General features: G+C 31.7%; 1 protein-coding gene across 3 annotated transcripts; it reads left to right on the top strand.

The window, feature by feature from the left end:
- Positions 1 to 4152: 4152 nt before the first annotated feature.
- LOC106709309 (protein rolling stone) lies at positions 4153 to 17397 on the top strand. 3 transcript variants are annotated; one of them, XM_045682132.1, is made up of 6 exons: positions 4153 to 4297; positions 8239 to 8614; positions 10480 to 10554; positions 12623 to 12733; positions 13101 to 13296; positions 16906 to 17397. In XM_045682132.1, exons 2-6 carry the CDS (start codon positions 8326 to 8328, stop codon positions 17099 to 17101), a joined length of 867 nt encoding a protein of 288 aa, XP_045538088.1. In that variant the 5' UTR covers positions 4153 to 4297; positions 8239 to 8325; the 3' UTR covers positions 17102 to 17397. The 3 variants fall into 3 exon arrangements, with proteins under 3 accessions (XP_045538088.1, XP_045538083.1, XP_045538093.1); XM_045682127.1 differs by having other exon boundaries at positions 4153 to 4375; XM_045682137.1 differs by lacking the exon at positions 10480 to 10554 and having other exon boundaries at positions 4153 to 4375.
- The last annotated feature ends 67 nt before the right edge of the window (positions 17398 to 17464 follow it).

Genomic DNA, 17464 nt, shown 5'->3' with positions numbered 1-17464 from the left:
AAGGTATAAATTTGATAGGAAAATCATAGGTAATTCTTGCTTGCACGGTTGGACGCACGCCGTTAGCAAAGCGCCGACGCGTCTTCTCACCATCAAACCGCCCGTAACGTCGCCTTACGACCTTTAAAAACTTTCTCTAGTGTCTTGAATTACTTATAATTTAAGGTAGGCTCAAACTCCTTGACGGGGAATATGAGCTGATAACTTAGAAATAAGGGCATTTACCAAAGTGTTACTTTCTTACAAAATTCGCCAGTGTCTCGTTTTTTTTTAATATTTGAATTATAAAAATTTTGCATAGTATTTACCATAGATACATTTTTACAGTGATAGACAATATTTTACATGTATTTTGTTTTTGTAGTTAAATTTTTCTTCATATTCAAATTTCCGGTATCTTTAATACTAACAAGACTAAAAAAATTAATTTCATTTTTTATACTTTCAGTTTTTGCTTATCTTACATTACCTAAATAACACAATAATAGCTTTTTTTAATAAATGTCGTTAGTTTAATTTATCCACATTACGTATAGGTATTTCTGAAAACATACTTAAAATAACTAGTATTCGACTGCCGTTACATCCCTTTTATTCAACATTAACAAAACAGAAATTATCGTTTCGATCCAAAGCCGAAATTAAATAAATAATGGAAAGTCAATTTCCAAACATGGCGTCCATTTTGAAATTTTACTTTTTTAGTTATTTTGTGACAATTGTAAGATAAGGTGAAGTGATATTGTAAAATATGTTATTCAATTATGTAAGAAAAACCATATTTTCCAAATATATTTTAATTTACGTATGTTAGCGTAAATTGTAGTTTGTCTAAAAACTAAATCATAAATTTTTGAATGATGAAATCCGATGTACGAATTGTCACGGTAGTCGAATTCTATAATAATCGTGTTTTGCATTTGCAGTCGTGTTTATGTTTAAATAAACGAATATAATTATAATAAATATAATGGTATTGTTCCTAGCCTAATAAAATATTTAGGCGTCATGCTGTGATTCGAGCATCATTTAGCTTTATATAGCTTAGTGTAGACATTTATGTAATCTTGAGAGCAATAATGACAAATCTAAAGATTTTTATACATTAATACTCTAATAGTCAAATGTCGCTATCTTTAAAAAAGCATAAAACAAAAAATATTAAGTATTAATTTAAAAACTTGAAAATTATACTAGAATTTAATTTTCATCGTTTTATACAATTCTGCAATTATTAAAATGTTGGTCCATCTTTGTATTTAAATCTTTGGAAATAGTAAATTAAAAGCAATATTATAACTCATATCATAAACATTTAAGGTAACGGATGCTTGTCTCAGAAAGTTAATTTTTTATAATTTATATGAATTGGATCTGATTTGAATATGCTATATTATTAATTATGTATTATGGCATTTACTTAAATGTATAAGTATGTTTAAAAAGTAAGCTAAATAAATATACGATATAAGCGTAAATTATAATTACTCTTGATATTTGAGTATAAATAAAATTGTTTAGCCGTGATATTAAAATTGTGTTTTATTTTACAAACTTTGCAAGTATATTATATACTTATATAGATAGAGGTTTTTGTTGAAATCCAGCTCAAAGATCTTAATCAAGTTGAGATAAAAGTTCAGTCTTTCCTAACCTGTCTTCTAAGAACGTACAGTACAGTAGAGCATTGGTCCTAGCACAAATATTTGTGACGATCGCCTTTCGTATCGTCATTGAAAATTACGAGTATGTTAAAAATTAAAGTATAATATTTTTAGTGTATATAATGACCGATAGAGGCGCTGCATACATTTTAACAAATATTCGTACAGGTCAAAAATCGTATGTGAAAAATAATTGTTTATATAAAAGTTTTCATTTCTGTTAATTAAGTTAACTACGTTTAAAAATGTAAAGCAATATATAAAAGCGCCTGTTTAAGTTTTGTATTCAAATTACAGGTTGCGAGAATAACTGCAGATGTTTTTGAAGTTGAGGTCGATTCAACATCCTTCCATTTGCTTTAAGACTTTGAGAAGTTCAAGTTGGAGATAAAATAAAAGTAATAATTCTAAGAAGAGAGGCATAAAAGGTCATAACATTGTTTAAAGATATTACATATCGCATCATTAGCGGAATCTTTTGTGCCTTTAAACCCTCAGAGATATTTAAATATGACTTAACCTCAATATTTTTTTAAGTAATTTAACAATAATAAGAGTAATGTATCTAAATCCACAACAAATAAAAGTATGAAAAATAAAACGAGTCTAATTAACATAATTTATTCGAATAAGCACTGGATATTAAACGTGTATAAATCGGCTCTGAACCGGCTTAATAGTGGAGGTCCCATTGACTAGAAGCGTTGAGCTGCGGCTCAACAACAAAATTGATAGCTTGCTGCTCAACGCGTACTATTATAACTATGCGAGCCAACGAGCCGTGGGCCAGCTGCAGAGCGTCCAATTCGGTGCTCTCAACCCGGGATAGTTAAAACAGACCGCACGCTTTACATCTCATCCTGCCCCTTGACTTGCAGCTTGCAGATAAAAGAAAATCGACCCTGAGCAGAAATTGAGCTGAATTGCGAACCGTTCACACATGCAAACCGTGAGCTGATCTGCAGGTCATCAATTTTATTTGAGTTACCCGTGACTACTGGATAGGATACATTGATAAATATATTATGCAAGACATCTGCGCGCTCGGAATTAGGTAAATTAGCCAGTTGACCTATTTGGGTAACTTACTTTAACCCAGACGCAAGTAATGTAATAAATAAAGCGTGAGAATTTAGGCAACTGTGTATATAGCGTATTGTTTTCCTGTTTAAAATTACAACTATTTATAAGATTATTTTAAATTTAACAGAATAAAATACAAAAACAAATAGAAAACTTGGACTCATTTTAAAATTACGTGAATTTTAAACCGCTATAACTACCAAAATATACAATGTTTTATCCGGTTAAGCAAGTTGTGATATTATTACCATACTTGTCAGTTAAGTGACCTCTAGGCATGAAAATTTTAAATGTTATTAGAATTATTCTATTCAAGCAAATGTCTCAATACATTATGTCACAATCAGGTTAGCAATTGAACATCAATTGTTCTTTGTTCCTATTATTAGTTATGGAGATAAAATTACCAAAGCATGCTATTACTTCCTAACAGCATTGTTTATCATAATCTATTCGCATAATAACACGAAAATTACACATATTATCCTAATGATGGGATAAAATAAAATTAGGCATAGATTTTCAGACTAAGTTATAAATTATAGTTTGGTGTCTGTCAAGAATATTCATTTATTAGCACAATGCGTGTATATGGCACAACATTTGGATTATTTATTCAAATAAACTTTACTCGAATTACATTGGCGTGTTATTTTAAGGGTGGTTATTATTTTATTAAAATTTAAGTTAAGAAACATATATAGGTATTATCCATGATATAACAGCTGGTCAACGGGTTTTACTCCGCTAAACCAAAACATATTTATATTATTTCTCGCGGTTTTATAAGTAATGAAAACCCTTAGTTAATGTTTGTAATACACCGAGATGACAATTATTCAGCAAACTCAATTATTTATATTTAATTCTAATTTATTGTCGAACAATTAATATTTTTATGTGCAATAATTAGGTAACAGAATGTGGTCAGTAAGTCCTTACGGGGTAATTATTTTACATTAAGTGGGTAATTAACCCATCATTCTCAAATGGGACTGAAGATGGACGATGATAACTAAACTGATTCCCTCAATAGAAATCGATAATAAATGGTAACACTTTTTAAACATAGCCTAATCAATCAGCTTTCATTACAAAGAGCACAAGAAAAACTAGATAAACAATAGTTATCAATATAATGCCCCAGTTACAAAAGTAAAATTAAGCTTACAACAGAAAATAACAATAAAAATCTGAAAAAAATTAGTCACTTTATAATTATACAGCTGGAAAGCCATATGAAATGTACTTCGATTATTTTCCGTTCTGTTTTTCCCCGTTTAAATCACATCCTTAGCAATTATAAGTACAGAGCAGGTAGTGCGTGAAGGTGTCTGAGACCTTGATCGCCGGACCGCATACGTATCGGTACCCAGCATCCGTACCGAGGCGCATCACTAGCTCGGCTCGCGTCCAGTACAACACCGCGCTCCGATACGCGCGCACGGTACTACACTAGCTCAAACATAGCGCGCTTAAATTTGAAAATAGTGATGTCGTTCAATTAATTTTTAATCGATGTAAAACACAGTGCGGTGTAATGTATAATGGTGGGTACAGTTAGCTAGTGTGGCATTGTGACTTAATTTAAAAACAACTAAAAAATAAAAAAATTGTTAAATTAACATGTAAGTAATAAAATAAATTTACATAATATATTACTAATTACTGCTTGGAATTATAAATCATTATTTCCACCTTAATGTTACTAAGCGGAGCTAACAATAAAATCGTTTCCACGATTCTTCAAAAATAAAACGATCAAATTGTGGCAGAGGTGAATGAAACGTTCAAATATTTCCGCGAAAAAGATAACGAACGAAGAAGAACACAAAAAGCTGCACTTTAGTATTATTAATTCACCCTAATGATATGAATCGGTGGTCGAACCAACGTAATAAAAAATTTATGTTATTAAGCACCAAAATCATCATCACTATTTTAAACACAACAGCATATGTTGCACGAATTTATCGGATTGAAGTGGAAGCAATTCCGCGTCCCGTCCGAGGAATATGGTGCCGGAGGCCTAATTTTAGTATTTCTTCCCTTCCCACTCTTTTGTTATAAGTAAAGGATGGGAACGAGATGGAGAAGCAGATGTATAGGAAGGGCAAATATTCTCTTTTTGTGCGTCCCCTCCTCTGTCGATAAAAGGTAGGCAAAGCATCTGCAATTGCGGCTGTTATATGATATTATTTCGGTTAATTCGGGTGGCCGCTTCATCATTTGCCACCAAATGATATTAAAAAAAATAGAAAAATCTCTTTGGTCTTTGTCCTTGTCGGCAGAAGCAATCTGTATTGTTATGTAGAGTGTGACATTCTCCTCATTTCTTAAACCTAATCCGCTATAAGACTTAGCGTTAATCAGCGAAAAATAATTTACCAGGTGCATACAATGTATTCGAACCTGGCACATTACCACATCGCATACTAATCTGGGATTGGTCTTGGCACGCCAAGCTCAGTATTCATAACCTACATCACATCTGTTACAGTTCCTCATTCTATTAATAAAATCAATGATATTATTTTTTTTTTTGCGACGTCATTAAAATTCAGCTTTAATTTTTGCTCCTCTAAAATAAAAATCTTGATCTGAGTTCTATTCACTCAGATTTTTTAGAGAAGAAGACAGAGAAAGCCTGACAGTGTCGCGAGACACTTCATTTATCCTGTAACATAGACTCACCTGTTTACAAAGTAAATTAGAGCGGTATTAAAGAGTTATTTAAATATCTATATATAATCTAACGAGCATTTATTTTCAGTTATAATATTACAATACATTTAAAAAAAGATGGAAAATTACTGATTAACAATTGAATTTTAAAATTATTTTAGTGAAATATCAAGGTTCAAGCAGGCTTGTTACAACTCTTCTATCTTTTCAATATTATAAACTAGCTTTTACCCGCGACTCCGTCCGCGCGGAATAAAAAAAAAACTGGGTAAAAATTATCCTATGTCCTATTCCTGGTTCTAAGCTACATGCCCACCAATTTTCAGTCAAATCCATTCAGCCGATCTTGAGTTATAAATGGTGTAACTAACACAACTTTCTTTTATATATATAGATTCCTAAACTCGGTACCTTTTTAACATTTTATAAAAATAGTTACACAATAACTTGTTATTTTACTTAAGTTTCCAAATCAAACCTGTTGGATTGTAATTTACTTAGCATATTTAAAGATAACGTTATATAGGGCCACCAGGCAAGGTTATGGAAATTTTTAAATCAGATCAATGTTATGGTACGTGTTAGCGATTCTGCATAATCTACATGAGTATTTAATTTAATTAAATGATTTAAATCCAGAATTTTGACTAAGAATGGAATCTAAGCCACACACTTAATAGCTATGTTACCGTTCTGTTGTCGTTTTAAAAAATAAGTTTTATTTAAAGATGCTCGATCAAAATGAAAAGAAAAATTACTCAAGTGCTTAAAAATCATAATCATTGAGACAAAGAATATCTTGAATCAACACTTTTGTTCGGTAAAATATTTTCCCAGACCAAAAAAGGTTTGGTCGAGATAACGACTTGCAAAAGAATGGACTGTTTCCCATGATAAGGACATATGACAAAATAAATAGTACATGCAAAGTTACACCAACATGTCTTGGAACATTACTTCATTTATATCTATTGTAAAGAAAAATAGTAGCTGTAATAATAAACACAAAAAGCGTCCTTTGTATGTACACAACTCTAAGTTAACACAATCTTATTAAACTTATTTCAATTGCGTTTTTTTATTGAATACAATTTTTCAGTTCGTGTAAATTATTCAGTAATCATTAGACAGATGCGGTATTTAGTGAAGGGAAAATAAATAACGCGTATTCCTCGTTTTCTAAAGCCGTGAATTCTTAACTGCCCGCACGAGCGTGCGATCGGGCGCGCTGCATCCGCGCTGCGATGACCATGTGCATTATTATTTTTATTTTACTCTAGATGTTAAATTTTATGTATATGTATTTGCTTAGGTAAACAATAATTACTAAAATTTTAACATGGAAAATGGAAAACATATATATATATATATATTTTAATTAATTAACGTCACACAACGTGTCGTGTTATCTTGCAATCATGTATACCAATATTAGAAACCATTTCAATACCTAAATTAGTTTTAAAAGAAAATAAGCGAAACCCCCTTTTGTAGCTGATAATAACAGTTGGAGCATTTAAGAGTTCTTAATTCAAGTGAAAATCTTTAAAATCAAGATCTCGGAGCGTTACTTATCATAAGAAGCTTACTAGTACTAGTCTACCCACCCTGTTATGGCACAGTGGTAAGATACTATTGTTTAGCATTTAGTTGCATAAATAACATTCACGTGTGAATTGACGAGGAGTATTCGCAATAGATCAACCGTCTGCCACTTGTGAAGGTCAAGAACGAGCCTGTCACGCACGTACAAATGCAACGAGTAAAGCTAAAAAACATTATAAATTACTATGGGTCGCCAGCGACTCCGTCCGCGCAAAATTAAAAAAAAAACTTGATAAGTAACCTATGTGTTCCAGACTATGTTCTACATTAGCGTAAAATTTCATCAACATCTGTTGAGCCGTTCCGGAGAAACCTTCTAACAAACATCCATGCGTTCATCCATCCATCTAAAGTTGTATCTAATAATGTTACTAAATAAAAGTATTTATACGAATAATTTTACGTTATTTACATAGTTTTACATGTTGGTGCAATCAACAGAGTATAAACTAATCATAGCTAGAAAATTCCAGTTTTATCTAACGAAAAGGTTCACAAACCTTTTGAACGTCCGCGAGGTATTCTTGACACGCTAACTAGCACGATACTCTCGACAAATTATGTTAAAGTTAATTGATTTAAATTTATGTTTGTATGACATGCTTGTTGCAAGACGTTGAAAGTGTTTTAAATGTTTTGCCTATTGTATTTAAACTATTTAAGTGCTAATTGTATGTGTCGTAACGTTTAACTAGGCACGTAAATAATGTTGATTGTTATCCAAAGTACAGTTATTTAACAAATAATATTATAAAGAAGAGAGACGTGTTAATTTGGTGTTCCCAGATTGGTTGTATTTTTATTATTTACATGCGATATTCAATTTCATCTGAGCGACGAAGAAACGCACAAACAACTTATTCTTGATACAAAAGTAACCTTGTAACTTAATTATTCTGTGTCGCCTTTCAATTCCGGGTAATCCTAGGATTCGAATTAAAAAGAGAAATATATATTTTATTGTTACGATGTTTTTATAAATGATACGATATATTATTACAAATCTTGGTCGCTCAGTGCTTATCGGCATTGATGTAAAGATTATCCACCAATTTTATAAAGTATTATGATATGTCATCAAACAACGGAACCATGTTAAATTATCTCGATAAACGATAGACCATTTTTACTTAACGTCTTTAGATTACATACAATTTATATACAATTGTAAATTTAAATGCATTTTTTTATTTGCTTACAGCATCAATGCATCTAAAAGTGAACAAAGAAGAAACCGTTTACTAGTCAATTGGCATCGTACTTATAAGTGTAAATATAATAAGAAGTGATGACGCAGTTATCTTGGAGACAAAAGGCTGGTTGCTTCTTCGGAGCACTAAAGCCTGGAGACGAAAGACCGGAGTTATTCGCAAGGTCATGGTTCGGCCTCTGGGCTGTGTACTGGCGCGTTCCCATCTTCCTTTGGTCTCTCATCACGATCACCTGGTCAACTGCTGCGTTCTGGGGCACCACAGACAAGTATATGTTGTACATGACCCACTGGGGATTACTACTAATACTAGTGGAATCCTTATTTGGTGTAATCGTTGCACTCAAAGAAGATGGTTATGTACCAGGTAACATGCTTTACGTATTATGTTAGTTATGTACAAAACTTATACCACACTTAGTGTGTTTCAAGGTCAAGATTTTATGTGTTTCTGTTATGTTCGTAGCCATAGCTGGGCATTAACTCGTTAATCCGTTAATCGTTAATTAACGAAGTTAACATTTTGCTTAACGGATTAACTTTTAAGTTAACTTCAAAAAGTGTTAACGCTTTTGTTAACTTCCGTTAAACTCAACTTCCGTTAATAAAAGTCCGTTAATCGTTAAATTAGAAACTTGGAGACGTGCTGTCATTTTGTTTAAATTACGTGCCACGCCACGCTCCTAAGTTCAACTATGTTGGGCGACTGTCGGCGACTCGAATGGTGAACGAACGAGTTGATAATTGATATATGTGAAGTTCGCGTGCAAGTGTGATGCATCAGAGCGTCCGGGAAAGACGTGACCAAAGGACAAAATCAAAAGAAGGTTTGAAATACGTAGTATATTTCATTACGAGTATATAAAGCAAGAGTATGTAATAGCCCACATTCCGAACGCTCTTCGTCCCTGCAATACGCCACTTTTTGAGCAACTGTTTTAAAACACTTTTTTACTCATGCTTTTCCTTTATCTTTTCCAAACTCGTGCCTTCTCTTTCCCAACTGTCAAAATAATGTCTATTATAAAGAAAAAAACAACCAAGAAGTTTGTACAAAAAAAAAATCATTGAAGTAGTAGTACTAAAATGCATTCATACTTGTCTCTAATACTTATGTGTTATAGAATGTATAGTCAAATTACTATTTTAAACAAGTGTCGCTACAATAAGTGTGAAATTAGTATGTATAATTTTGGTATGGTTAACTGTTAACGATTAACTTTAACTTGCGTTAAATTTTCGAGAATTTAACGCTTTAACGATTAACGAAGTTAATTTTTTAATTAACGAATTAACGATTAACGAAGTTAACTTTTCGATTAACTGTGCCCACCTGTGTTCGTAGCAATATTTTAGATCTGTTTATTGACTAATTAATTAACAATAGATGAACTCTCTTATTTCACTGTAATTAATTATATGTGAATAATACTGTTACTTGAAGTGGTAAAACCTGGATCGAGTCCTGTATTCGTGTTAACTATTGAATCTTTAATTAAGTGTAGCTTTGTTTGTTTTAATTGCACAAATATAACTTCATTACATTTTCTTTATTAAATGAGTACAAATAATTTATTTAAGTGCCTTTCTCATTCTTTCTGAGACTGGGTCGTACTTGATATATTTTGTTGTCATTAAAATATTGATTATGCTCAAAATTCAAAAAAAAAAACTATAAAATAGCACCACTCTGAGGTCTCTTAAATTCAACTACAATAGGTGATTTATGGCGAATATAATTTGGTACATTAGTATAGTAACATTATGATCACATTGACCATAGATGCATGTTAAGCAATAATCTTATAGTGTTGTCTATGACCCTGTGGCTGATGTCACTCATTCGTTACTATTATCATTTGGGAATGAGCTGTTGCAACATTAATATCTCACGTGTATATATCAACAGCACGTGTTTGCGCTTGCGACATATTATTAAGGTTAAGCTCCAAATGTCCTTTGTGTAGATGAAACGAAACGCAAACACAGTATTCACAAACATTAAAGTTTATGACCATGTACCTATGAATGGAAAAATTCTTTAAAACATTTACCTTAATAAATCTATCAAATGATGATTTTCTTCCTCATTAGAACAAAGATAAACAAAAAGATAATTTCCGTATTAATAATTTCGTATTAATAAATTCCGTAAAATAATTTCCGTATATTGTAAAAAATTATAGAGGCTCTTAGCCCAAGATAAAGTTAATTAAACACGCCAACATCTAGGTATACCAGAGCCAATTCACACGGACGCTACAACACCTGATTACGGAAGTTTCGTTGGATCTTTGAAGAATGAGAGTGAGTAGAATAGAATTGTTCAAATTACCAGGTTTCATAATTCTTCCATAGATCATCGCATTACATACATAACGGCACTAACCAAGTCATTTCATTAAATACATTGGTGACGGATATTTCTTCATAGATTAAAAAAATGGCCACACTGTAAAACTAATGCATATTGCTAAGAACCATAGTAGTGACTAATAATTCTGCTTCTAAGTCGATTTTTAAATACAACAGTATAATCAAGATTGACTTTGCTATAAGTTATATTACCTGATACTGAAGTTTTTAAAACGATAAATCGAGGATAGAAAATATAATAAAAAAATAACCTCTAATGTTATGTGTAAAGTCAAGGACGCCGGCGTCCAAGTTCAGCTTAGTCGCGTGACCTTACACACCACACAAAATACGTTATGCAAACAAATTATAGCGTCGTCGTGCAACATAATTTCTGCCAAACTCAAAGACTATTTAACGCTTTAGGTGCCTAAAGGCAAATGCGCCTTTTCTGTGATCAACACTTATCACAAGTTCGAAACGTCAAAATACCGTTTGTACGTTTATGCAAAATATTTTGCGTGTTTTAATTAATTACATTTATATATATTGGCAATAAAACTAACAAAATAACTTCCTTAACCAGATGTTATTTTTAAAAAGTGCAAGGTTATTTTATTTCTACTACACATTATGATCATGTTTATTATAAAAAACGCTTCCTTCGTGTAGTACTTTTTCGATATATAAATACGCAGTTGTGTTTTTAATGTTATCCATCAAACATACAAGAACACGTAAAGCGGACAGTAAACAAGTACAAAGATGACTTGACTGTCGGGTAATTATAGGCTGTGTACTCGGTTTTCCCCATCATAAAGCAAAGCAAATGTTAAAGTAAGTAGTTTCTGAACATTCCCTCAATTGCCTAAAATGTACTACAATTGATAAATAATGTAATAAGATGTAACTCTCGCATAGATACTTAATTACTACATTTTTTTTAATGATCGCGGAAACACAATACCGCAGTATTGACTGAGTTACCCAACTTATTGTCTTGAAATAAATATTGACAGATTGTTTACTACTTAATAATTTCCTATGTACCGATAACATAATTATTATATCTATCATCTTGGCGAATTAATCTGATTATATAAAAGAAAATCTCATCATCTTAGACTCCAAATCTAACAAAACTTAACTTAACTAACTTTTTCAATTTAACCATACTTTATAAAAAACAACTTTAAAATATGTATACGATATCCAGTCTTTACCTATTTTAAAAATCAATTAAAACTAAATCTATAGATTGAATTTGATTAGTGCATGTAATAAAGTAAAATGAGATAATGTGTACTATGAATCTTAACACTTGACCTCGACTTTACCTTGACTGTTAACGTCCTTGTACATGATCATTCCAAACTGCTTGTCTAACCTCGATACACCGCTCCGCGTTCAAGTTCGTTCCTTAATGAATTCATTATGTATTACAATTGTTATATCAAAACGTAATTATATTGCACAATATACGGTTGTAAAATTGTAAACCAATTCAAACTGGCTGTAATCAAAGGTTAATGCACTTGGAATTTATGGCGCATACAATTAGTGGTTATTATCATGTTCCAGTTTTAATTTTCAAAGATAATAAATATCAAACATACGCTTCATCGTAGATTTCATCTTTATCAGAAAAAAGATGCATAGACAAGTCAATGAGTATAGTTAAAGAAAAGGTACGAAACTTAGAACATAAGGCCTTTTGGACTAGTTAAAAGTAGGCGCTGGTCATTTTATAGCATACTCTAAGAATTTGACGGATTCAGCAAGCTAGTAAAACCTTATAATGTTCTTGTCGTCGCTGCGCTTGAATAAAGAACTCAAGGCATTGTTGACTAAATTCTTTCCGTTTGGCTTATTATCTTTACCTTGCTATGATACGTTATATTTTTTTTTCGCATTAACCTCGGGCAAGTCTGGTGGTATATATTAATATTTGTAAAATTACCGAACAAATTGAAGCTATCGCTAATTTTTAATTCCTATATTAATGTGTAAATTTTTCCAGATAAGAAAGCTGAGTTTCCTTGGTACGTGAAAGTGTATTGGGTACTGTACAATATCACCATTCCCGTCGCCTTCCTCATCACCGTCTTCTACTGGTCAATACTAAACACCGGTGAGTAGTATACATCAACAACAACATCTATTGTACAAATGGCCTGACTCTGGTAAGATAACACGACACAGAAGACATCCGTGAAATTAAAGTTCTGTTTCGTCTGATGTGCTTGCGTTAAAAAAAATACTTGTTTCGTTCCACCACCAAAGGAAAGTCGTGACATATTTCTAGTTTTTCTTGTCTCACAAAATTACTTTTATAGCCAAGCACATGCTTATTCGAATGCAACGTTATGGCATCATTAACGTTAACTAGCACATTTATGGACTCTGAAACTAGGAATCTAAATTAGGTTATTTATTTAAGTTAGTTTAAAGAAAATGATACCTCTTTCCTATATTTTCTAGTTTCTTGTTTGTTACAGCTATAAAGAAGGTTAACTACGCGCCGAACCCAACGCTCGATGTGATGCTACACGGTGTGAACAGCCTGGTAATGTTGACAGAGCTGATCCTGTCCGCGCATCCCAGTCGACTTCGCCACGTCATGCAACCTCTATACTTTGGCATCGTTTACCTGATATTCACCATTGTATACTACGATGCAGGAGGACTTGATCCGTAAGTAACTCTGTATAAGTTCTTCTTTGGGATAAAGAGAAGCTCTTAGCCAATGTCAAGTGATCAGCCGTCCAACAACGTCCAGATTGTAAGTGAAAGAAAGAATACACTTTCAAATCGCAATAAAATTAAAACAGCTGAAAAACTGCCTAAACACTCTTACAAATTATAATAATTGTCATCGCATGTTTCACGTTTTAATTATTATAGACATACGTAAATCAAAACGACTATTAAATAACTGTAAATATTGAATTAAGTATTCGAAATGGTACATTTCATATACTAATTACATTATTTTTATAAATCGTAAACATATTATATGCAATTACTCTTAAGGTATTAAATGAAAGACAACGCTACATTAAAATAAGTTGACAGCCTTCATTGTAATCATAATTAACCTTAAATAAACGGAACACATGGTAACGATAAAAATATTTTTCAGTATTTATTATTCGCTTTTTTTATTATATTTTTCTGGTGAAATAAACCAGGGCAACGGCGGCCGCGAAAAACTCTAGTTATTTGAAAGCCTACCAAGTATATAGTTATTATTATTATTATACCAACGTAATGTTTTATGTGTTCATCCTATATTCAATCGATCAATATCTACATAATTTCTTCCAGCGGTAAATTCCTTAAATTGTTGCATGTTGCTATCGGAAATCATAAATTTCTTGCTGCAGGCAATAACATGTTAGTAATGCGTTGCACTGATTTCATATTCAGGCACATCACTGAAATACTGAAATACTGAACTACTGAAGTAAGCAATAAATATACTTTATATCCACCAGGAGAAACTAAGTCCTAAGTCATAAATAAATGCAATAGAGTTTTCTTCAGTCTCAAGGATAATACACGATAGATGGAAATAGAAATAAGAAATGCAAATTGCATATTAAAATTATTAAATACGTATTTAATTAATAACAGAATAACGTAACTAATTGTTCTCTAATTTTAATTCAAAACAAATTAGTCTAAAGATCTTAAGTTCTGATAAGTTACTGTCCATGAGAGTCGTTGATCTAACACGTCCCAAAATATTTTCACTGAATTGTTATTTTTGATGACTCTAGTAATTAAAATACCTAACTAAAGTTCTTTGACCTTGTTAAATATATAAAATAGTGCACTCTTATCAAACAATGTCACTGTGTTGGTGAGCGTCAAACAAAAGCGAAGGTGTACGAACGTTGGAGTGTGTTGCGCGTGCGCAGACCTTAGGCTGTGACACAAATATTGTTCTAAGAACGTGAGCTCACATAAGTGGCATCTCAAGTTTGTATTGATTGCAAGTTAGAAGTGTTTGTACCATTCGTCCTAATTTTGACTCGTAAATTGCTAAGAAACGTCGTCGTAAATTGTTAAGAATTCGCTGTTGTAAATAACTTATAGGTTATTAATAACAACGAACGAATAAACCCTAGACAAAGAACCTAGGTGTTAAGCAACACAGCCTACATCCATAGTGAGAGACTAAAAACTTAAGAAAAACGAATACCAAAAACAATCTTAACCTGCTCAAACCAGTCCGTATAGTATTAAAGTGTTGTATTACTTTAAAAAATCAATGGCATCTTACGATAAAATGAAGTACATACAAACGATTATGAAAAACGTTTTCTATGTAATCGGTTATCATCACTATTTTATAAAACAAAACAACAAAGATTATTTGATAACCTTGCTTTGTTTTAGGCGACATATTCTCGAGTCAAGGTAATAAGTATAATCGGTTCGATCACCTGACATTGCCTGCGCCTGCGCCTCCACGCCCGAACTGACGTCGCATACTAAACAGTTAGCTCTCTGAACAAACAACCATCTTAAAGGGCGCCAACTTTTTTACCTTTGGACATATCTGTCAACTGAGTCATTTGTTAACTTTTATCACGTCATACAATTAATATAAAATAAAAGTAATATGTATTTATGTATTATTCAAAATTTTCACATGGTTTTTTAATAGTTTACTAATATTATCTTTATTAATTAAATAAAAAAAAATTATTAATATTAATAAAAAAATCAAAGCTTTTCAAATTGTCGGTAGTGAATACTTAAAATCCCGCAATTTCTTTAAATACTAAAGAAAAAGATATATTAGGGTACAATTGTAAACACCAAATCTAAAATATAATGAGCAAACCAGGACTCCGTAATATGTTTTCAAACTCATATTACACAAAATTCGATAATAAATTCAACATTTATGTGAATTTAGTTAGCCCCATCTTACACAACGTAATGTAAATCTTCGAAATATTGTATCCTTGCGTCGCGAGTATCCGAGTATATTATATTGCGATCGACAACCAGTTTGAAAAGAAATATCTCGTTATCTAATACAGATATTATTAAATATCTGTACTATTATTAATAATATACTTTATTACTATGAAACTAGTTGCATAAAATTAGTTTTGTATTATTTGACACGATATAAATTTAGATTTTCTTTTCCATGTAATTAAAAATTAATAATGCTTAATTGTGTTCGTAACTTCCAGTTTTAAATTTAATAAATGATAATTTGAATTTTTATTGTACGAACATTCTGGTTACAGTTATTACCATTAAAAATATGTAGGATATTTTTATGTAGAGAAGCTAAATTGGTCCTGTTTGATCGTGGCAGTAGATAGGTGAAGAATACTTCTTTTAAGTCTGGGAAGGTCTAGATGTGGGTTGATGCAATGTGGTGACACAAATCGGCAAAGAAATGTTAATTATGGCACTTTACTGTTTTTTAACAATGCTCCTGATTGTAACTGAGATAAAATTTTGCATTAAACAAACATTATAAGAGCCTAATGTTGAACATTGTTAGACAAGTTCTTGTTATTTTCGGTTAAATACCATTAAATATTGATAAGAACAATATTGATGTACCTGTTATACTAACGATATGGCGCATTATTAGCCAATTATTTAAAAATCAACGTGTCTCGAAGTGGTTAACCTCGAATAATCTTAATGTCCATCTAAAAAATCTCACCGCGAACTTATAAATAATCAATTATCTGAACGAAACCTTTTTAATGCATCATTATCGACAAAATTATTGCTTAAACAAAATTCGGTTTTGCATTACCATGATGTATGGTATCTATATTAGATTAATATACATTCAATTACAAATTCTAATGACACAGTAACCTAATATTCAAATTAAATCATTCTAACTTAGAATAGAAGTAACCTGATATAAATAAAGTCCACACGTTTCCATTGCCTAGAACGCATATTTAAAAATGGTATCAACACTACTTACTATCTTCATTTGTTTATATTGATAAATAATAATTAAAGGTTGACATTGAATTAAGTGACACTAATTTTGTGTCTATTATTGTCATTCTAGATATTTCTGTCGAAAATGAATTTAATGGACCTTTGCCCTATTGCAACTTACGTTTCATATATATATAAGTAACAAAATAATTGTGCTTGGTATATAGTATACTAATCTATTTTTTAAACTTTGGATTTCAAGTTGGTTTCCTATATTTTTCTAATTACTACTTAACTTTTCTATTTTGGCCCCCTTACTATAATAAACCTAGTGATATTAATTCTATTCATTACATTTTCCAGTTGGGGTCATGTGTTCATCTATCCAGTTATCGACTGGTCCAAGCCGGAGCAGACGTTGGTGGTGGCCTCCCTCACGGGTCTCTTCCTCGCCCTCATGCACATACTGACCGTAGGCGTGGCGACTTTGCGAGACATGATCGCCAGACGATGTCGCAGCACACCTAATGGATTATACAATGATGGATTCGAAGCTTAATATCGATTCTTCGAAAGTATCGATGTATGAAGCATCGAAATGTAAAAGAAAATCGATGCATTGAGAAGTAAGCGTCGATACAATCGAATCAATTGATAGAAGTTAAAAGAGTAATTAGAAGAGAAAGATCTTACAATTCGAACGTTCAGCGTATTTTGGATTGTATTTTAATTTGACATTAATGTGTCGTGATGTATTTTTGACTGATAAAATAAATGTGGAAAAAAAGTACTTGTTTACTTACAAGTATTTTGTGTAAAATGTACCAGAAATTTTGTATAAACCTTAAATACTTTGGATTAATATACATGTATAACAACAGGTTTACTGTTAATAAAAATGTAAGTGGAAATTAACTTATAG

This window comes from Papilio machaon, chromosome 2, assembly GCF_912999745.1.
Source record: "Papilio machaon chromosome 2, ilPapMach1.1, whole genome shotgun sequence".
Lineage (NCBI taxonomy): Eukaryota > Metazoa > Arthropoda > Insecta > Lepidoptera > Papilionidae > Papilio > Papilio machaon.
Note: the sequence above shows the minus strand (reverse complement) of the source record. Positions and strands in the feature narration are given on the sequence as shown.